At 60.7% G+C, this 21,936-nt stretch overlaps 2 protein-coding genes across 4 annotated transcripts; both read left to right on the top strand.

Annotated features, from left to right (window-relative positions):
* Positions 1-902: 902 nt before the first annotated feature.
* SOAT2 (sterol O-acyltransferase 2) lies at positions 903-15,600 on the top strand. Its single transcript, XM_037884266.2, has 15 exons — positions 903-1,085; positions 2,036-2,094; positions 2,475-2,602; positions 3,571-3,630; positions 4,461-4,568; positions 6,219-6,501; positions 6,978-7,053; positions 7,291-7,372; positions 7,609-7,654; positions 11,232-11,361; positions 11,772-11,869; positions 12,310-12,408; positions 13,009-13,144; positions 13,402-13,547; positions 13,889-15,600. Exons 1-15 carry the CDS (start codon positions 992-994, stop codon positions 13,937-13,939), a joined length of 1,596 nt encoding a protein of 531 aa, XP_037740194.1. The 5' UTR covers positions 903-991; the 3' UTR covers positions 13,940-15,600.
* A 1,728-nt stretch (positions 15,601-17,328) lies between these two features.
* LOC114019205 lies at positions 17,329-21,770 on the top strand. 3 transcript variants are annotated; one of them, XM_037884012.2, is made up of 3 exons: positions 17,329-17,551; positions 18,810-19,195; positions 19,703-21,770. In XM_037884012.2, the coding sequence occupies exons 2-3, from the start codon at positions 18,856-18,858 to the stop codon at positions 19,993-19,995; spliced, it is 633 nt and encodes a 210-aa protein (XP_037739940.1). In that variant the 5' UTR covers positions 17,329-17,551; positions 18,810-18,855; the 3' UTR covers positions 19,996-21,770. The 3 variants fall into 3 exon arrangements, with proteins under 3 accessions (XP_037739940.1, XP_037739939.1, XP_027676810.1); XM_037884011.2 differs by having other exon boundaries at positions 17,334-17,551; positions 18,819-19,195; positions 19,703-21,629; XM_027821009.3 differs by lacking the exon at positions 17,329-17,551 and having other exon boundaries at positions 17,753-19,195; positions 19,703-21,629.
* Positions 21,771-21,936: the final 166 nt, after the last annotated feature.

Genomic DNA, 21,936 nt, shown 5'->3' with positions numbered 1-21,936 from the left:
CGGTGTGGAACAGAGACAGCCCCTCTTGAGGGGAGTCTGGGGGGGAGAGGCACAGCAAGGGGTCCCCCCCGGGGGTGGGGGCAGAGGGCAGGGGAAGGGAGGTGGTCCCTAAGCAGCAGTGCCCAGCAAGAAGACGTTTGAATCCTCACTCTGGAATGTTGGGAGGCTGCGGGCCAAATGACTCGCTGGTGTAAGCAGCCGTGACACCCTCTCCCCTCCTGGGAGCTCCCTTACACCTAGTGCTGATCCCTTTCCCTTCCCCGACTGAGCTGCAGCCAGCTCTGGGGCAGAGCGTAGCACCTGTTCAGTCACGGTGTAGGGCAGGGAGCAGAGATGAGCGCCGTGCCCCAGTGAGATCACAGGGGGAACAGAGATCAGCAGGGGACGGGCTAACCGGGAGCCCAGCCTGGGACCCAGCCCGCTCTTTCTAGCTGTTCCTTCCCTCCCGATGACCCACGCACATGGGTTGCCCCAGGAGAGGATGCTGCAACCCCCCTGTGCAAAGCATGCTGGGAATATCCGAGAGCCAGCGGTACCCACAATCAGCAAGAGACAGGGACGCAGCCCCGCCTGTCTCCAAACCGGCCTGTAGAAGAGCGAAGGCATCAGTCTAGGTGCCCGCTCCATCTCTGCCCAGGCCCATCCTATGTGGGTGGGACCTGATGATTCTGTGCCCAAAGGCAAAGTTTTAAAGTGTGGGGGGGGCGGGGGGGGGGGATGACCCTGGCTGGGGGCAGAGGTTGGAGCCACAGGCCCTGCTATCTCTGCCCTGATAAGGGCTTTATCTTATCACCCCTGCAAGGAGGGTCCAAGGCTCCCATTTCCAGCCTGGATCCCAGAGTGGAAAAACTTCTCCAAGGACTTTACCCCCCTTGCCAATCAGCTGACCGGGCAGGGCCCAGCACGGGGAGGGAGGCAGCCCCATGGGAGGAAGAGGATGGTAGCTCTGGGGCGGCCGCTCTGACCTGGTCCCATTCCCTCCGGAGCCAACATGGAGCAAGCTCAGAGGGCCCCTGGCGGAGCCAGGCAGAGGAAGAGAGAGGGGCGAAGGCAGGCGGAAGAGGAGGAGGCTCAGGGGCTGGATGGTGAGGAGCAGGGGCAGAGCGGGGGCGGGGGGATAGGAAGGAGGAGGAAGTGGGGCGCAGTATTTCAGGAGCTCTGGGCAGGAGCCCAAGTATAGATGGGACCTGCCAGGGGCATCAGAGCTGGGCGGGGGGGGGCAGTGCCTGGGTCCAGAGCAGTGACTGCCGAGCATGCAAGTGTCGGGGCTGGAGCAGCCTGGGGCATGTTACTGGTGCCTGGGGCTAGAGCAGCGTGTGCTATGTCACAGCCGTGTGCAGGTGCCTGGTGGTGGCATGTGGCATGTTACAGCCATGTGGGTTGCCTGGTACATTGTGGTGACCATGTGGCATTTCAGACCCGTGTGCCCAGGCCCAGGTAGTGGGAGTGGGGGTCTGTGTCTTACCTAGCTGGGGTGGACAGGCAGGGAGCTTGCCAGGTGGGGCTGGCAGCTCAGCTGTTTCCCATCATCCTTTTAAGACCTAGCAGCTGCAGCCCTGGGAGCTCCAGGCTCAGGGGGTGGCACCAGCCCATACTGGGGCTGGCATGTCAATGCCCCATCAGTCCCTGTGAGCCAGCAGGCCGGGCTGGCATCCGACCCCTCCTGCAGCGGTGCCCCCGATGCAGGCTCGGTGGGCTGGTTTCCAGGGGCCCATCCCATCCCACTCCAATTTGCCTCTGTAACAGTACGAGATGGCACCAAGCCGTGGCGGAAATGGGGTGGGGATCCCCAAACCTCCAGGCAAATGGGGATCTTTCTGGCCCTGCCACGTGGCCACGTGGCAGTGCCGGTTGCATTGAGTTGTGGGGGCGTCAGGCCCTCAGAGAGCTACCGACCCCTCTGGCGTGGACACGTGGGGCCCCCCATGCACCCCTGGCCCTGACAGGAGCTGGGCTATACAGCACCTCCCCTCCAGGGGGCACCACCCAGCGGGTGACACGTGATTGACCCACTGCCCCCTGCTCCCCCCGCCAGGGAACATCGAGCAACAGGACAGTGTCACCAGCCTCATCCAATGGAGGAGACACATGGAGGTAAGGCAGGGCTCCACCTGGGTCTGGGGCGGGCCGGGGGATGGGATGGGGTGGGCATCGGGGGCTAGGTGGATGGTTGCTGGGGAAGGAGCAATGGGCAGGTCCCGTGGGAGAGCCCTTCCCCCCGGGCAGCTTGTCTCCTGTGGGGTAGGGGTGGGGGGGAATCAGGGCTAGAGGAGGACGCTGATGGCTCTGGAGCAGGGCACTGGGAGGAGCAGGTCCCCCCAAGGCCCTGGCACCAGCTAGCAGAGCTGCGGGGGCTGGAGGGAGGCAGCTGGGATGAGGCTGTGAGAAATCAGGGGGACGGAGGAAGCACCTCCCAGGTGCACGCTGGGATACTCCCTGGGGAGGCCAGTCACCACCTCATTCCCCTGGGGTAGGCGGTGAAGTCGGAGCTGCTGGAGCACATGCAGGGGCAGTTCGGAGACCTGCTGGACAAGGCCGTGGAGGAGGCTGCGCGGTCCTACCCACAGCCCCCCAGGAAGGGCCGGCTGGAGAGAGAGGATAGGTGAGAGCAGGGGGCAGGGGATCCACCCACCCAGCACCCCACTCCCCCCACCCAGCTCCGGGGCTCCTCTCCCTGCCCCAATGCGGCACCTCCCTGGGGAGTCCCCTGCTTCGGGGATCCCCTTCCTGGCCGCCAGCCAACCAGGGATTCTCCAACCTAACCCAGACGGGGGTGTCTGGGGTGTGACACGGGGTGCTGGGGGCACTGACATGGCAGCGGTGCTGAAAGCTGGTGCCCCCCTCCCTTGCCCAGACACCACCCAGGCCCCCCTGCTGAGTAGAGTCACTCACAGCCTGGGCTGGTAGCGAGGGTGCTGGACTGGGACTCAGGACACCTGGGTTTTAGTCCCATTCCTGCTGCGTGACTGTGGGCAAGTCACTGCCCCCCTCTGTGCCTCAGTTTCCCCTCCTGCCCCTTGTCCAGTTAGCCCGTGAGCCCGTTAGGGTAGAGGTAATGTCGGTGTCACAGGGCCCCAACGGCAGCTGGAATGCCAGCATCTACTGCCGTGTTAACCAGCGCTCTAAGCATCAGACTGCAGACCCCCGCGTGCTGATCCCCCCGGGGGGACACCTTCCGCCCACCCACCTTGCAGCTGGTGGGGATGGTGACCGGCTGCTCTCTACCCTAGAAGTGCAGTGGGTGTGGGAACGTGGCTGTGAAAGCCCCTTCCCCAGTCTGTGGTTGCTTCTTGGTGCCAGTGGACATGAACCTGGCTACTGCAGAAGCCCAGTCCTCTCCGGCTTGAGCTGCAGGAGAATCCCCATTAACAATTAGCAGTGTAGGGCCTGTGAAACACAGCTGAGCTCTTCTGGTTCCACCCAGTAGCCAGCAGCGGTGAGCGTGCACCAGCTCATTAGAAAGGGGTGGCCATTACCCTGGGATGGAAGGTGCATGCGGAAAGCAGTACTGATTCGGGGGTGGGGGTTTCTCCCCCGGGTCTAACCCCAATCCCCCCTGGAATCCTTTAGGGGGAGAGGCTCCCTGCTGGAAAAGCGGAAGGTGTTCGTCGACCGGCAGTCGCTGCTCGAGTGAGTATGGCCCGGCTTGGCACGGCCTGCGCGTCCAGGGGCAGGGAGCTGCACCGAGATGCCCATGTGTGCCAGCCTGACACCAGGGGCAAGGCAGCAGCACCTGGCAGCTGGGATGGACCAAACCCCCATCCAGAGCCCTGAATGCCCAGCACAGGGCACCTGACAGGATGGGCTCATCCTGGAGCTGCCTCAGGGAGACTTGAAGGCTGCTCAGCGACCCTAGAGGCAACCAAGGAGTAGCTGGGGTGAGGGATTGCCCCTCCCACATCCAGAACTGCCCCCCCTCCCCGACATGCCCTGGAATGGCCCCTGTGCTGTCCAATCTTACAGAATGGGAGGTGGGGGAGACAGAGCTGGGGAGGGGGGAGCTGTGTGCGCCCCTAGAGTGGCCCCTTGTGCTGGTGCTGCAGGGCAACCACAAGTTGGGTCATTTAGTCAGGACACCTGGGTTCTCTGCCCAGCTGTGGAAGGGGAATGAGATCTACTGGGTAGAGTGGTGGGGCTGGGAGTCAGCACTCCTGGGTTCCAGGCTCAACTCTGGAAGGGGAGCGGGGTCCAGTGGCTAGAGTTGCGGGGGGCGGGGGGCTGGGAATCAGGAGTCCTGACTGTGCCACAATCTCAGATCAGTCTCTTTGCCGCTCTGTGCCTCAGTTTACCCACTTGTAAAATGGGGATGAGGATCTGCCAGCAGCTTTGTTATTGAAGGTTGGAGGAGTCTCCTGCCCCCAGCCAGGAAGAGGCTGTGGACGCAGGGAGGGTGGGGCAGTCCCTGCCCTTCCCCTAGTTCTGGGCGGCTAGCATGAGCTCCCTGCCTGGCTCTTTTCCAGCGAGCTGATGGAGGTGGAGCACTTCCGAACCATCTACCACATGTTCATCGCCATGCTCTGCGTCTTCATCGTCAGCACTGTCGCGGTGGACTTCATTGACCAAGGGAGGTATGGCAGGAGGATCCCCGCCTCAACCAATCACGGCCTTTTGTGCCTGGGGGTGTGGCCAAAGGGGGGATCCCTGCCCTGACCAATCAGAGCACAGTGTTCCTGGGGATGTGGTAGATCCCCAGGGCCCCACATTCCAGCCTGAGAGACCCCAGCTTGCACTGACGAGCAGAAAGTGGCATTTTCTCCAGCCCCTCCCTTCCCCCACCCCAGGGAGACCCTTCCTCTCTGCCCATTCAGCGATGATAGCAGCAGGGCGGGGTGTGTGGGAGGGGGGTTTAACCACGAGAACATGAGTTGGGCCCCGTCCCCTGCATGGTGAGAATACGCGGCCTGAGGGCTTCCCAAGGGAGCACTGGGAGGAAGCCTGGGGCAGCCTTCTCCGGTGTCCATAAGAGTTGGGAAGGTCCACAGTGTTTGCCATAGGGCAGTGAAGGTTCACAGGAGGGCTTTAGGGACACGAAGATCCCTAGTGAAGGTTCATGGAGCCATGAACATCCCTAGTGGAATGCCATAGGGCCCTGAAGGTGCGTAGGGCCATGAACACCCCTAGTGGAATGCCATAGGGCCCTGAGGGTGCGTAGGGCCATGAACACCCCTAGTGGAATGCCATAGGGCCCTGAGGGTGCGTAGGGCCATGAACACCCCTAGTGGAATGCCATAGGGCCCTGAGGGTTCGTAGGGCCATGAACACCCCTAGTGGAATGCTATAGGGCCCTGAGGATGCGTAGGGCCATGAACACCCCTTGTGGAATGCCATAGGGCCCTGAGGGTTCGTAGGGCCATGAACACCCCTAGTGGAATGCCATAGGGCCCTGAGGGTGCGTAGGGCCATGAACACCCCTAGTGGAATGCCATAGGGCCCTGAGGGTGCGTAGGGCCATGAACACCCCTAGTGGAATGCCATAGGGCCCTGAGGGTTCGTAGGGCCATGAACACCCCTAGTGGAATGCCATAGGGCCCTGAGGGTGCGTAGGGCCATGAACACCCCTAGTGGAATGCTATAGGGCCCTGAGGGTGCGTAGGGCCATGAACACCCCTAGTGGAATGCCATAGGGCCCTGAGGGTGCGTAGGGCCATGAACACCCCTAGTGGAATGCCATAGGGCCCTGAGGGTTCGTAGGGCCATGAACACCCCTAGTGGAATGCCATAGGGCCCTGAGGGTGCGTAGGGCGATGAACACCCCTAGTGGAATGCCATAGGGCCCTGAGGGTGCGTAGGGCCATGAACGCCCCTAGTGGAATGCCATAGGGCCCTGAGGGTGCGTAGGGCCATGAACACCCCTAATGGAATGCCATAGGGCCCTGAGGGTGCGTAGGGCCATGAACACCCCTAGTGGAATGCCATAGGGCCCTGAGGGTTCGTAGGGCCATGAACACCCCTAGTGGAATGCCATAGGGCCCTGAGGGTGCGTAGGGCCATGAACACCCCTAGTGGAATGCCATAGGGCCCTGAGGGTTCGTAGGGCCATGAACACCCCTAGTGGAATGCCATAGGGCCCTGAGGGTGCGTAGGGCCATGAACACCCCTAGTGGAATGCTATAGGGCCCTGAGGGTCTGTAGGCCCATGAGTGTCCCTTGGGCCCATGATTCATGGAGGGTCCATGCTGCAGCTCTGAGTCTTGCGTCGCCCTCCTCTCCCCCTGCAGCTTAATCCTGGACTTTGACCTCTTCATCTTTGCCTTCGAGCATCTCCCCACAGTGCTGGCCACCTGGCTGGTCATGTTCCTCTACACCCTGCTGGTCCCCTACAAAGCCCTGCAGCTGTGGGCTGGCTCCTACCGCACCGTGCGCTTCCCCCGCCTCTTCACTGCCATCCTCTGGGGGGCGCTGCTGGCTTGCCACGCTGCCGTGCTTGGCTTCTACCCCGTCTACACGGTGATCCAGCACCAGCTCCCACTCGCATACAGGTTCATCGTCATCCTCGAGCAGGTGAGTGCCATGGGGCTGGGCACAGAGGGGCAGGACCAGGCACAGGCAGGGCAGGAGGGCCCCATGGCTCAGCAGGACCAGTTGTCCTGTCCTGCAGTCACCCTCCAGCTGTCCCGAACTCCTGCTTGTCCCACTGTAGATGTCTCCAACCAGATGTTTCTCTGGGCAAATTCCTGGAGTCTCCCTGAGCATCTGGCTCAGCACACAGCCCCACAAAGCTAGGGTCGTCCTATCTTTCTGGATGGGGGCCCAGCTTCCACTGTGGGGTCCCCATGGGATGCAGGTAGAAGGGGGAAGATTGGAGCTGTGAGAGGAGCTAGCCAGATTCTCGGTACGGTGTCCATGCATCACTGTCTTCTAGGGAACCGGGGACACCCCCAGCCCTGCTGCAGCTCTGGCTGGCGGTGGGGGGCTGGCTCTCTGGGGACCGGCCAGGTCAGGAGCATGAGCAAAGTTCCCTGTTCCCTCCTCTCCAGATCCGGTTCCTGATGAAAAGCCATTCGTTCCTGCGGGAGGCCGTACCTGGCATCATCCATGCCAAGCCGCCGGACGGTAAGTACTGATCGCAGGACCCCTCTCTGCCGGTACCCAGTGCCAGCCAGGGCCCGGTGCCAGCCAGGGCCCCTCTCTGCCAGGGCCCAGTGCCAGCCAGGGCCCCTCTCTGCCAGGGCCCAGTGCCAGCCAGGGCCCTTCTTTGCCAGGGCCCGGTGCCAGCCAAGGCCCCTCTGCCTCTCCCCCAGCGCTCCCTGCAGACATTTCCTAGCCACACATTTGGTTTTCTCCTTCCAGGGGAGGTGAAGCTGCCTGCGTTGTCAACATACTTGTATTTTCTGTTCTGCCCCACGCTGATCTACAGAGAGAGCTACCCCAGGTGAGCCTGCTGCATGCCATGGCAGAGGGGGAGGAGGGCGCCAGGGACATCACTCCTCTGCCAGCTTCCTGAGGGGGGCTGTGCTGAGGACAGAGGGATCCATACCTGGGGGCAGCCCCACTCCTCCCAGGCTTGACCTGCTTCCCATGAGTGTGCTGGGTCTGTGAGCAAGTGGGAGGGGTGGATGGGGGGGCATCGTCTGAAGCTCCAGCCACTGACGGACTCCCTTCCCCCAGGACCCCTTACGTCCGGTGGAAATACGTCGCTCAGAACTTCGCCAAGGTGAGAACGGCTGCTTTCCTCTGAAATCGTTTCCTAGCGTTCGAGGCCAGAAGGGGCCCTGACCTTCCGGTCTGACCCCCTGGCTAACCCAGGCCGTTGCGTTTCGCCCAGATATCCTTGCGGGGTGCCCAGTCGGGCTACAGCACTTCAGTCCTCGGGGGAGCTGAACTGGTGTGAGCCACTGGCAAAGAACAGGAGAGACTGTGGTGTCACCAGTGCCCGAGGCCCCCGGTGACCGGGAATTGATTAGGGGAGACGTTCCCGGCAGGCGAGCCGTGCCCCATGCTGCAGAGAAAGTCAAAAACCCCCGAAGGGCCTTCCCAGCCCTGATCCATCGATCAATTAGACCCTGAGCATGTAAGGGATGATCTACGCCAGGGGTGGGCAAACTACGGCCCGTGGGCCGGATCCGGACCCTCAGGGCTTTGGATCTGGCCCGCGGGATTGCCACCCCCTGGTGCCGCTCCCAGAAACCGCTGGCCCCCGGTGTGTGTCGGGGTGGGGAAGGGGCGGGCAGAGGGCTCTGTGCGCTGCCCTCGCCTCCAGGCACCACCCCCTGCAGCTCCCATTGGCCGGGAACGGAGAACCGCGGCCAATGGGAGCTTCAGAGGAGGTACCCACAGGCAAGGGCAGCGTGCAGAGCCCTCTGCCCCCCCCCGTCTCCCCCAGGGGCCGCAGGGAAGTGGTGCCAGCTGCTTCCAGGGGTGGCGCCATGCAGGGCCAGGCAAGGCAGGCAGGGAGCCTGCCCTGGCACCGGTGCGCGCCGCTGCCACCTCGAAGCCGCTCCAGGTAAGCGGCACCAGGCCAGAGCCCGAACCCCTCTTGCACCCCGCATCCCAACTCCCTGTCCTGAGCCCTCTGCAGCACCTCAACCCCCTGCTGCACCCCGCACCCCTCCTGTACCTCAACCCCCTGTCCTGAGCCCCCTGCTGCACCCCGCACCCCTCCTGCACCCCAACCCCCTGCCCAGAGCCCCCTGCAGCACCTCAACCCCCTGCAGCACCCCGCACCCCTCCTGCACCCCAACCCCCTGTCCTGAGCCCCGTGCTGTACCCCGCACCCCTCCTGCACCCCAACCTCCTGCCCTGAGCCCCCTGCCGCACCTCAACCCCCTGCAGCACCCCGCACCCCTCCTGCACCCCAACCCCCTTCCCTGAGCCCCCTGCTGCACCCCGCACCCCTCCTGCACCCCAACCCCCTGCCCTGAGCCCCCTGCAGCACCTCAACCCCCTGCAGCACCCCGCACCCCTCCTGCACCCCAACCCCCTGCCCTGAGCCCCCTGCTGCACCCCGCACCCCTCCTGCACCCCAACCCCCTGCCCTGAGCCCCCTGCTGCACCCCGCACCCCTCCTGCACCCCAACCCCCTGCCCTGAGCCCCCTGCAGCACCTCAACCCCCTGCTGCACCCCGCACCCCTCCTGCACCCCAACCCCCTGCCCAGAGCCCCCTGCAGCACCTCAACCCCCTGCAGCACCCCGCACCCCTCCTGCACCCCAACCCCCTGTCCTGAGCCCCCTGCTGCACCCCGCACCCCTCCTGCACCCCAACCTCCTGCCCTGAGCCCCCTGCCGCACCCCTCCTGCACCCCAACCCCCTGCCCAGAGCCCCCTGCAGCACCTCAACCCCCTGCAGCACCCCGCACCCCTCCTGCACCCCAACCCCCTGTCCTGAGCCCCCTGCTGCACCCCGCACCCCTCCTGCACCCCAACCTCCTGCCCTGAGCCCCCTGCCGCACCCCTCCTGCACCCCAACCCCCTGCCCAGAGCCCCCTGCAGCACCTCAACCCCCTGCAGCACCCCGCACCCCTCCTGCACCCCAACCCCCTTCCCTGAGCCCCGTGCTGCACCCCGCACCCCTCCTGCACCCCAACCTCCTGCCCTGAGCCCCCTGCTGCATCCCGCACCCCTCCTGCACCCCAACCTCCTGCCCTGATCCCCATGCCGCACCCCTCCTGCACCCCAACCCCCTGCCCAGAGCCCCCTGCAGCACCTCAACCCCCTGCAGCACCCCGCACCCCTCCTGCACCCCAACCCCCTGCCCTGAGCCCCCTGCAGCACCTCAACCCCCTGCAGCACCCCGCACCCCTCCTGTACCTCAACCCCCTGTCCTGAGCCCCCTGCTGCACCCCGCACCCCTCCTGCACCCCAACCCCCTGCCCAGAGCCCCCTGCAGCACCTCAACCCCCTGCAGCACCCCGCACCCCTCCTGCACCCCAACCCCCTGCCCTGAGCCCCCTGCAGCACCTCAACCCCCTGCAGCACCCCGCACCCCTCCTGCACCCCAACCCCCTATCCTGAGCCCTCTGCCGCACCCCTCCTGCATCCCAACCCCCTGCCCTGAGCCCCCTGCTGCACCTCACACCCCTCCTGTACCCCAACTGCCTGCCCTGAGCCCCCTCCCACACGCCGCACCCCTCCCTGCACTCCTGCCCTGAGCCCGCTCTTGCACTCTGCACGCCCTCCTGCACCCCAACCCCCTTCCCTGAGCCCCCTCATACACCCCGCACCCTTCCTCTGCCCCAACCCCTTGCCCTGAGCCCCTTCCTGCACACTGGACCCCCTCTCACGCCCTGCACTCCCTCCTGCACCCCAACCCCCTGCCCCAGCCCCGCATGCAATTTCCCCATCCAGATGTTGCCCTCGGGCCCAAAAGTTTGCCACCCCGATCTACGCTGGCATCAGCATCGCTACCTCTCAGGGATCAAATCCACACCCTGGAATGACGCAGCTATGCCAGGCTAACCCTCGGAAGAATTCTTCCGTCCACCTAGCTACCGCCTCTTGGGGAGGTAGATTAGCTACGTGGCTACACTGAAGCGCCGTTGCAAGGGATTGCATTTTAAGAGTAGACACGGCCTTCCCACCAGGCAGGAATCTAAAGAGAGGGAAACCGTTGCTCAGCCCTCTTCCAGAGCGGGCCGTGCACGATGCCAGCTGGCGGAGGGGAAGGATGGCTGTGTGGTTTCAATCCCCTCCTGCCCTGTGACACACTCCCCTCTGACCCCAGGCGAGTCATTCAGTCCCTCGGTGCCTCAGTTTCCCATCTGCAAAATGAGGATGATTGACGTTTCCCAGCAAACTTGTTTTTCGCTGGAAAATCGGGCCGGGCGGGGGTTGACAAAACCTTTTCCGGCAGAAGTGTCTGCTTCCTGCTGAGAGTTTTGACTTGGACGGGGGGGAGAGGGTGTCAAAAAATGCCGGAAAGCGGAAATGTTTTGGCGGAAAATTGTCGATATTCAAATTTCCAACGAAAGACTGAAATTGGACTCCGGGAAAAAAAAAACAAACCCAGCCTCTAGCCCTTGTGGCTGCAAAAAGCCCACGTGGCCTGAGTGCGAGCGGCGCGGAGACATCTGCCTGAGTCTGCAGAGAGCCCGAGGCAATCGCTCAGGGAGGTGTGAACGGCGCCGGGCCTCTCAACTCCACTGCCCAGTGACAAGCATTTCAGTCTCCCTGCGGGAGGCTTCTGGGAGGAGCTGGAGCGGGGCGTGTCCCCAGCTCTAACCCTGCACCCCAGCAGAGCGTGCTCGTTCCAGTGGCCCGGGGAACAGCATCCCTGACTGGGTCCCCCTGGCAGTTCCTGGGCTGCCTCTTCTATAGTTATTTCATCCTGGAGCGCCTCTGCATCCCCGTCTTCACCAACATGAGCAAGCAGCCCTTCAGCATCAAGATGCTGGTGCTGTCCATCTTCAACGCCACGCTTCCAGGTACATGGCCCCCGCCACTCCCCTCCTTGGGTGGGGCTGGGGAGAGGGGGCGGCGCTGTGCAGAGCTGGGAGGGGCCATGTGGGGCTGGGTGCGTGGGGGGACTGTGGGAGGAGGGGTCATATGGGATGGGGGGTGTGATAATTGCTGTAACTAACCAGTAGGCCAGGGTAGCTGGCCTGGGTGGCAGTGCCCCCTAAGGGTCGGGGCAATCCCGCTGTGGAGTAGCGGGCGTGGAGGTTGGCGAGGCTGCGGCGACGGGAATTGGCAAGCGGTCCCAGGGTGTGATGGGGGGAGGAGGCCCCGGAGGTAACAGACTGCATTGGGGCGGGGGGCAGAGACCAGGCGCGCCTGCCCCAGCACGGAGCCGTCCGGCCCAACCCAGGCCAGACGCCCCCTCTCGCCACTGCAGGGACCTTCCTGCTGCTCCTGTCGTTTTTCGCATTCCTGCACTGCTGGCTCAATGCCTTCGCCGAGATGCTGCGCTTTGCGGACCGGACCTTCTACAAGGTGAGCTGGGGGAGGGTGGGGAGGGCCCTCTGGGGCCAGCCCTGCCGCCACCGACCCTGATGTGGGACCCATAGAAAGACCGAGGGCCTCTTCTCCCCACACCCCTGAAATTCTCAGCCAGGGGGCCCTGTGCCAGGGCTCTGCCTGCCCCCTGTTGGGGGCTCCTGAGCTGGCTTGCAGTGCCCAGGACCAGCTGGGCTCCCCTGTGCCACGGAGCTGGGTGGGGAAGGGGTGGCCGCTCTGTCTGAGAGCTACAAGATGGGCAGAGGGCACTACCAGTGGAGCGGAGCTGCAGGGGCTGGGGGACACCAAAGCTCCAGAGCCACGTGGGCACCACGGGTGCTGCAGATGGGCGTGCACACGCGGGTGGGCGCTGCAGCACACTCGGCCCGGGCTCACTCCCGTCTCTCCCTCGTCCCTCTCCCTGCATGCGTGCCCAGGACTGGTGGAACTCCACGTCCTTCGCCACCTACTACCGGACGTGGAACGTGGTGGTTCACGACTGGCTTTACTACTATGTCTACCAGGACCTGTTCTGGGTACGTGGCCCTGGTGCCGGTCGGACATTGTGGCTGTCGCTGCGGCACCTGGCAGGGGTTTGGGTGGCGCTTGGAGCCTTGTTCGGTCAGGGGGCTCTGCAGATGACCATATCCCAGCTCCGGCTCCCTGGCCCAGGCCAGCGGCCCTGATGGAGGGGGCGCTCGCCAGCCCAGGCAGTGAGGATGATGCCCTTGGACTCAATGAAGCGGGCACTGCTGATGATGCAAGGGGGCTTTGGGCTCTGAAAGGATCCTCGCTGCTCTCCGTCCAGCTCAGGGTGCCAGGCGAGCAGCCAGAGATGGTCCTGGGCTGGGGAGGTAGATGCAGGGAGGGGACACAGTGGGGCTCCCTCCTCTGGATCCAGCTCCCTGCTGCGGGATGGTCTCATGCAGAGGAAAGGATCTATGCCAGGATGGTGCGGAGCTGGGGGAAGGACAAGGAGTGGGGGGGGTCTCACCATAAAGGGTGGCGTGGCACTAGACACATTCCTGGCAGGGCAAGGGTTAGTAATGGGATGGGCCATCGGCCTGGGGGGAGCTGGGGTCTGGGACCTTGCTCCTTGTGGCTCCTTGGTTCAGTGCCTTCTCCCTGCCTTCCAGCTCTTCAGAGGGAGGTCCCGGGTCGCAGCCATGCTGTCAGTCTTCATCATGTCCGCCATCGTCCACGAATACGTCATCACCCTCTGCTTTGGCTTCTTCTACCCCGTCATGTTCACCCTCTTTGCCATCATTGGAGGTGAGCGCCGCCTAGTGCCCGGCTTCTCGGTCCCCAGGGCGAAAAGGGGGCAAATGGAGAGCGCCTTAGCCAGCCCCACGCCAGCCCACAGTAGTGGCCAATGAAGCATAGGGGGGAGAGGATTGAGTGGGTCTCGGCCCAGTTCACACGGCTACGGGGTCACTCAGCAGAGACGGGGGGACCCCAGTGGGGTGGGGACAGGAGGCGCGTGGGATGGGGCAGTCGCTGCCCGGCCTCCCCCTTGGCTCTCCCCTCAGTGATCTTCAACTTCCTGCTGAACGACAAGCGGAAGAGCCCGATCTGGAACGTCATCATGTGGACCTGCCTCTTCATCGGCCAGGGCATCCAGGTGTGCTTGTACTGCCAGGAGTGGTACGCCCAGATCCACTGCCCGCTCGAGCAGGTGAGGGCACCCGGCCCGGAGGCTGGTCTCGGTCACAGGGGGCAGATCTCACCCGGCTGCCGTGCCAGACACCCCCGGCCTCGTCACGGGTCACTTATCTCCCTAGAGTACTAGGGTCCCCTTCTCCTCTAGGCCCCTGGGTCACAGCCTGTCGCTCTCGCCCAGCAGCGAGGGGTGTTGGCCCTCCCTGCTAGGCTGTGCCCACGCCTCAGGCCTCTCCCTCTGGCTCAGTCAGTTGGTAGTGTCCCCCTCCCTCTGGCCTGGCCCCAAGTCCATTACCCCCCTGGGCAGCGAGGGCCCAGTTCTGTCACTAACTGGATTTCCGGGGGGGTTCTCAACAGAAGACGTTCTGGGGGCTGGTGACGCCACGCTCCTGGTCCTGCCGCAGCTAGGGGCCCCTCTGGATGCCGTCTTCCCCATCGCACCAGGAGGACGCTCAGCTGCACCCAGGCCTGCCGGACACCCCAGCTACCGAGAGCTCCTGCTGCCAGGATGCATGGAGGAGCTGCATGTGCCCGTCTCCGCCCCTTTGGCTCCTTTCTTGCTCAGCATGTCCCAAGTGGATCGGGCTGGATCACGTTTCCCCCGCGAGGCCAGGCCTTCTGTCGCTTCCCCAGGGAGGCTTTGGGCAAGAGGGCATTGCCAGTGGGCCTGGCTCTCTGGAGAGACCTGGGGTGGGGTGAGGAGCAGCTGCCAACCCAGCCATGCACCAGCGAGCTACACTGGACATTCTTGTACTGAGACAGCCCTGTGCAGTCTGTGGACGGGCCAGAGTAACAGCACGGGCCATCCCATGCCTCAGCCCTGGGTTCACGCCCGGCAGCTGGACTGTCTTTTCCATCCACTCCCATGGGGGAAAAGGCCACACTAGAATGCTGCACACACACACAAACGTGCCTGGTTCAACAGGTTACTGCTCCACCTCTGGATAAGACCCAGACTCTGACATTGTCTCAATCATTGGGTGCCGATCCTGACACCAGGCACGGTTCCTCCATTCACACTCCCCCACCCCCCCAGGCCATTGACACAATCCTCTAGGCCAGCAGGTTAATTGACAGGGCAGCGCAGCACTTGGGGTAGATCAAGGGGTTTGTGAGCACAAAACCACATCTGCACCATGAAAGGACAGAGCCCAGCCCTTTGGCTTCACTAACAGGGCAAGCTGCCATGAACTCCAGCCCCAGCTGGCTGCCAGTTGGGACCTGTCTGCCTGGGGTGGCACCTCCTACTGAGCAGGGTACAGTTTTAGCACTACTGTACCTGTGCAGTGCATCAGGGGGACGCTGCGGCCATCGGCTCACTCACAGGGCCAGGCTTTGCTCCCAGCAGCTCCCAGCCATGCTGCTCCAGGGACATTGTCCCAGGAGAACGGTGTCCGGTAGGAGTGTGGACTCCTTTATTGGTATTGCCTTATACCAGCATAGCTACTTCCCCTTACAGCGTGGCCGAGTGGATTGAGGGTTGACGCAGGCCTCAGAAGACCTGGGTTCTGATTCCCAGCTCTACCACTGGGTGACCTCGAGCAAGTCACTTAACCTTCCTGTGCCTCAGTTTCCGCATCTGTAAAACAGGGATAATGATAGGGCTCTCCTTTGTAAAGCACTTGAAGAACTACTGATGAAAAGTGCTCTATAAAAGCTGGATATTATTATAGGCATTCTTATACCAATATAATTGCATCCACACCAGGGAGGGAGCCTGTGCTGCTTTAACTATATGGGTATAGCCGAAACGGTACAACTTTTGCATGTCAACAAAGATAAGCTGTTTATGAATGGGGTGGGTAGGGAGAGAGAGAACGTGTGTGTCAGTCGTATTAATATTGATAGCAGAACTGATCAAATTGTTTCCATTAAAGTATTTTCAATGAGAAGTAGCTTTTTGAACCATGCAAAGAATTTTGGTGGACATTTTACTTTGCAAATTTTTCAATTGTGGAAGTATAACATTGTATAAGTATAACGTTGTATAAGGGGACATGCTGGATACATTGTATATGAGAGGGCATGCCAAAACATGTTACAAAGTATCTGAGGGAGCACAAGTAGGGACAGTTAGCTTTTGAATGGAGAAGCAATTAAGATAGAGCCACCACGTCTAAGAAGCAGGCATCAGAATGGAAGGTGTGAAGGGCAATTAGTTAAGTTAACTGGAAGCTGTTAAAGGAGATTGTTAAGGGTGGCAGGTAATTGAAGATACGTGACTGGTCTCAGGGATCTCGAAGGGTGGTGACTAAAAATCTTTTTCTTCTTTTGTCTGTAACTTCTCTGTAACTTGTTCTCCAAAAAACTGTATAAATTAAGAGACACAAGCCCCACTCGGGGGGCTCACTTCTAAATGTATTAGCAGAGCGGCTTTGCTAATAAAACAGAGTGGTCTGATAAATTGTGAGTCTGAGTCAAACTTTGACACAATCTTTCATCAATTTGAAATACTTTTTTGTCTGTTTCCTCTCCTTCCCTTTCTCTCTCCCACTTTCTCTCTCTTTCCCAACCCCCATTTCCTTCCTTTCAGAGAGGAGAACAGAGGGGGAAAGAACACTAAACATGCGTGTTTCATTGCAAAAATCCAATGTTTCCACAAAATATTTTGAAACAAAGTGAAAAATAAGTTTCATTTCCTTCTGAATTTCTCACAGGAACTGCTCAGTGATTGGCGAGCAGCCCTAACAAACGGCGATGGTTTCTATTTGAAAAATAAGAGTTTCTGTGGGGCAAATTTCCACCCATCTAGCAAGCCAGATGCCTCGTCCCTGTAGTAAGAATTCCCCCATAAAGGGAGCGACGTGACATGAATTAAAAGCACAACATCAAGACAGCATCTTTGCAGGGTTGATGTAGCCATGTTGGTCCCAGAATATGTGAGACACAAGGTGGGTGAAGCAATCTTTTACTGGACCAACTTCTGTTGGTGGAAGAGACACGCTTTCGAGCTCCACAGAGCTCTTCTTCAGGGACATGTAGATCTCCTGCAGCATTTTTCAGAGGAGCAGCCGTGTTAGTCTATATCCCCGAAAAGAACAGGAGGACTTGTGGCACCTTAGAGACGAACACATTTATTTGAGCATAAGCTTTCGTGAGCTACAGCTCACTTCCTCAGACACGCATCCCATGAAGTGGGCTGTAGCTCACGAGAGCTGATGCTCAAATAAACTGGTTAGTCTCTAAGGTGCCACAAGTCCTCCTGTTCTTTTTGCCGCATTTTTGTAAATTGTCTATAGGTTTCAGAGTGGTAGGTGCACAAGTACTCCTCCTTGGCTCAGATTGGGACTCGCTGCCTGCCCGATACCCTATCAACAGCCGCCCTTCCCCGGGTGGGAGAGTCGGGACGCTCTGATGGGGGGAGCGGGGTCAAACCGTGCCTCAGTTTCCCCAGCTGCCGGACAGAGGGGTGACACGACTGCTTGAGCTCTGGCGGGGGCGGGAAGGAGCCAGCCCTCCCCGCCTGTAAAGGGCGTCGAGCTCTGCCAGGGGGATAATGCGATCCATGGGGTCCGGACCCCGGGGAAGTTCAGAGACCCCCGCCGGGGCAGGGGGCCCAAGGGCCGGTTGGCTGGGAGCCCGAGGGACACCGCCAGGGCGGCTGCGAGGGACCAGGACACCCTCCGCCCCATCCGCTCCTCAGCCCCGGCCCCGCGGGGCGGCTCCGGGCCCCTTGCCCGCACTCAGCACCACCCCCAGGGCGGCGATCCGGGCGTCCCCGGAGTGGGCGGGGCGGAGCCGGGGTTCCGCGCGCACGCGCGCTAGGAGCCGGGCTGGGGTGGGGCTGCTTCCGCTTCCTCCTTTTATTTATTTATTTATTTCCTGCTGCCGCCGCGCGCCCCGCGCCCGGCTCCCGGAAAGGGTTCGGACCCCCAGCCCCCCCCCGCGCGCGCGCGCAGAGTGAGGAGGACGCCGAGCGCGCGCGCGCTGCGCCTGCGCCGCGATGGGGAGGACGTCATCCCGCCTCGCGCTGCGGAAGGCGCGGAGCGGAGCCGGCCTCCGCCCTAGAGCGGCTCCGAGGTGGGTCGGAACCGGAACCGGAACCGGAACCGGGGGCGGGGGGGCTGCGATTCCTCCTCCCCCCCCCGAAGCTAACGGCCCCCGGGGCCTCCCCAGCCGGGAGGGGCGGGAGTAGCTGGAAGAGCGTCCGCATCTCGGGGCGGGGGAGGCGCCATCGGGGGGCGCTGGGACAGTTTGTAACCGGGGGGGGGGGGGCGGCTGAGGGCCACGGGGCCAAACTGTAAACCCTGGGTAGGATGGGGACCCACCCGGCAGGCCCGGGGGGAGGGGCGGCCCCCCGGCCCCGGCCCCCCGGGTGCCCTGTATCGGGGGGCTCAGGGCAGCCGAGGAGTGTCCCCGACACAAAGCGCCACCCGCCCGTGGGGCGAACTGGGCCCCTGGCTGGCTTCCCAGCTGGGGAGGCCTGGGCTGAGTGGGAGCGAGGTGGGAGGGCTGGGGCTCCTGGCTCTGGGGTGCAGCACATTGGTTGTGGTGTCTGAGTGTGTGTGGGGACAGCCAGGGCTCCGCTACCCGTCTTGCCCCATTGGGAGCGGCCTTTAGCCCTGTCACGCTAGCTCCTTCCACCCCTGAAATAGCCATTTCCCCAACCCCCTTCTTCCCCCCCAAAATCGTGTTACCACTGAGAGCAGATGCCACCCAGGGAAAACCAGGCGGCTCCGGATTTCCACACTGAATAATCTTCCAGGGCCCCATCGCGCCAGGCGCTGCACAGACAGGCCATGCCCCGAAGAGCTTGCAGTCTAAACAGACAAAAGGTGGGGAAGGGAAACTGAGGCATAGAGCAGGCCATGTGACTTGCTCAAGGTCATCAGCAGAGCTGGGAATAGAACCCAGGTGTCCTGAGTCCTAGCCACGCTGTCTGTCTGCAAGACCCTGGTGCTGTTTTGCAGAAAAGGGTATCTCTCACCGAAACCTGCAGAACTCACTAGCTTTGGGAGCGGCCAGGGGCTGCAGGGTGGGCGTGCTGCTGAGACAGCAGGGATCTTTTGGGGTAGGCTGGGGAAACCCTCTGTGCTGTGAGGTGACCCTTCCCTGCTCAGCCCAGCTGCCTGGGCACTGGGGCCTCCCCTCAGAAACACTTGGGTTCTGTGGTTCAACAGCCAGCGAATCCTGGAGATCAGAGGAATTTTGAAAGGGGGACCCCAGAGTCTAAGGGATGGAGTGAGGAGGAGGCATTCAGAGAGCAGGTCCCCTCAAGAGGCTGAACAGAGGCTTTTCCACCCAGTCACCCCAAATCACCTGGCTGCTTTGTTTTGAGGCCCTGCAGGTCTGCTTTTCGGGGGGCTCCAGGGTGAGGTGCCAGGATGGAGATGGGTGAGCAGGTGCTGCACATCCTGGAGGATCTGAGAGAGGAGGAGTTCAAGAAGTTCAAGTTTTACCTGCCCCATGGGGGCACGGCTCCCCGCATACGCCGCGGGAAGCTGGACGGCGCCTCCCGCATCCAGGTGGCTGAGCTGCTGATGCAGACATACCCCCAGGAAGCGCTAGACATCACCAACCAGGTGCTGTGCAATATCCCAAGGCTGGACCTGGTCCAGGGCCACCAGCTCCAGACAGGAGGAGATGCTGGGAACAGTGGCAATGACGCAAATCGCAGTGAGGCTGTGAATAGCAGCGCCAGGGCAAGTGAGCCGCAGGCCTACGGTAAGGAGCACAGCCACAGAGCAGGGTGGTTCAGTGACAGGCGTGGAGAGCTCCCAGCTTCTTTGTTTCCAGCCTCTCCCAGCAGGGGGCACTGTAGGGGAAAGGCAGCAGCCCGAGCTCCAATGATGTGGAAAATAGGAGTGGCCCTGAATACCAAGTGGCTTGCTTTAATTTAAATAGTAGTGAGAACTAAGGGGTCCGTAAGACAGCAGTGAGGCAGCCCCTAAAATTAGTAAGGGGGCCCAGTCCCCTCTGAAGACCCCTGTAATTTGAGTACTGGCTGTGGGTGACACATCTGGCTACTCCAGCTCTGGCATCTCCCAGCCGGGGGTGCTGTAGGGAGTGGGGCAGGAGCACTGGCTGTTGAGGAAGCTCCTGGCTACTCCAGTCCCAGCCTCACCCACTGGGGGCACTGTAGAGAGCAGAACAGGAGCACTGGTTTTGGGGGTGCTCCCAGCTATGCCAGCCCCAGCCTCTCCTGGCTGACTCTTCTCCCCTCTTTCCCAGAGAGGCAGAGTCTGGTTTCAGAGCAGCAGCTGATGCAGCTGGCAGGGAAAATGGGCAAGTCCTGGAAGCAGATCGGCATCGAGTTTCTGGGCCTGGAGAATCACTGTCTGGAGCAGATTGAGGAGAACAATCCCGGCAACACCAAACTGCGAGCTTTCAGCATGTTCTTGGAGTGGAGGAAACGAGCGAGGCAGGAGGCCACTGTCATCTGCCTTCTCTCCATCCTCTCCCAGGACGGGGTGCCCCTTCAGCCTGAGGACCTCGACTGTCTCCGGGACACAGGCAGGGCCTAAGGAGATCTGGAGGGCTTAGTCCAGGGCAGCGGTTCTCAACCAAGGGTCCATGAGCAGGGCCAGTGTTAGCCACTCTGGGGCCCAGGGCAGGAAGCCGAAGCCCTGCTGTGCAGGGCTGAAGCCTGGGGCCCTGAGCCCCGCCTCCGGGGCTGAAGCCGAAGTCTGAGCAATGTAGGTTGGTGTGGGACCCTAGGAAGTTGCCCTGCTTGCTACCTTCTAATGCCAGCCTTGGCTTTTATATGCAGAAAAACAGTTGTGGCCCTGGTGGGCCATGGAGTTTTTATAACATAGGGGGGGTGGGGGGGCACTCAGAAAGAAAAAGGTTGAGAACCCCTGGTCCAGGGGATGGAGTGGCCTTGACAGTGGTGCTTTAGTTTTGGGGTGTCTGATTTAAGACCCCCCAGGGCCTGGCTTGCAGAGAGGCCGAGCACCCACCACTCCCATTGATCTTAGCTGGAGTGGAGGGTGCTCGGAAACCAGGCCATGGGTGGCACCGAGGAATCAGTGGCCACTTTGGAAAATGCTGGCCTCTGTCCTGCCCCATGCCTCAGTTTACCTACATGTGCAGTGGGGAAAACATGGCCAGATTCTCCAAAGAGCTCAGTGTCTAGCAGCTCCCATTACTTTACCCCAGCCAGGGAGGCCCTTGAGGCGGGGGGTTGATCAGGGTGCCAGATGTACCTCCTTTAAAGCCACTTTCACTGCCAGCAGCCTCAAGTGCCACTGAGTCAGGCCCAGATATGTGTCTGGCTGCTTCCCCCATCCAGCCTGCCACCAATTGCTAGCTGGGGTGGGTCAGTCCAAGCAGGGGGCCCAGGATAGCCCCAGGGAATGGATCCAGGAGTGGGGGCAGATGGAGGGGGAGGAGACACCTGTGATCTGGGACAGCTATAAAGTGGGAGACCCTTTGCCCACTCACAGGCACATCACTTGAAGAAGAACCTGGGGGATCCACTCCCCCGATCTCTCCTTGGGTCTCATCTAGGCAGCTCTTTTTTTTAAAGACCGTTTTTACCAAGAAGCACAATTGAAGCCTTTTTATACTTGCAAAGAAATAAACTTTCTCAAAGCCAGCACAGCTCAGGCCCTGCTTCTCACTGATTATAATCACAGCACAACCCCACGTGGTTGGATTTCATCCCAGCCCCGATGCAGAGCCCTGCAAGAGGGGCAGGAAGCTGTCTTGCTCTGGGGCCACTTGGCTCCGCTGCTAGCCAGGACAGACTAATAATAGCTAGAGCTCTGCAGCGGGACTGGGATCCCACAGGACCCACTGTCATCACAGCGGGAGCAGGTAAAATGTACTTTGTTGCAGATGGGATTGGGTGGGCAAAAAAACAGACTGCGGTAATTTGCGGGAAAACAAAATGCAAGTTTAGCTGCACCTGCTGTTCAAATTGACCACCTTATCGATCACTTAGCTTGAGCCTTCTTTAAAAATTTCTTTCTATCAAAAACCTAGAGCGGTGAACAGTATTGCCGCTAAATGTTTTTCAGAAAGCAAGAGTAATCCTGATCTATACGTAACTTGAATGGTTTGTTTCAAATTTCCCAAACCGGTGCTAGCACGGTGTAAAACATTCCAGTTTCTTTAAACAACTTTTTATCATTAAAAAAAAATCTGCATCTTTTAAGGGAAAGTGGTGGCGTAATTTGTTTTGACGTGATATGCAATCTACACGACAGCAGTGTGTCATAAATAGAATTTCAGCAATGTAAAGCAAGCTTTTTTTTTTTAAATAAAGGTTTTGATACCTCAGTTTAAGCAAGGGATAGAAAGAGATTTGATGTCTTTAACTCCTAGAATAATAGTATTATTTTTATATGGTTTAAGCAAATTGTTTTATTCTTTTAGTGGTAAAAATTGTCTGAATTCCATTTTTATATATAATATATTAACCGACGGTTGTGTTTTGTTAGTAGGCTGGGGGAGTCTGTCTC

The sequence above is a fragment of the Chelonia mydas genome, chromosome 20 (genome assembly GCF_015237465.2).
Source record: "Chelonia mydas isolate rCheMyd1 chromosome 20, rCheMyd1.pri.v2, whole genome shotgun sequence".
Taxonomy (NCBI): domain Eukaryota; kingdom Metazoa; phylum Chordata; order Testudines; family Cheloniidae; genus Chelonia; species Chelonia mydas.
Note: the sequence above shows the minus strand (reverse complement) of the source record. Positions and strands in the feature narration are given on the sequence as shown.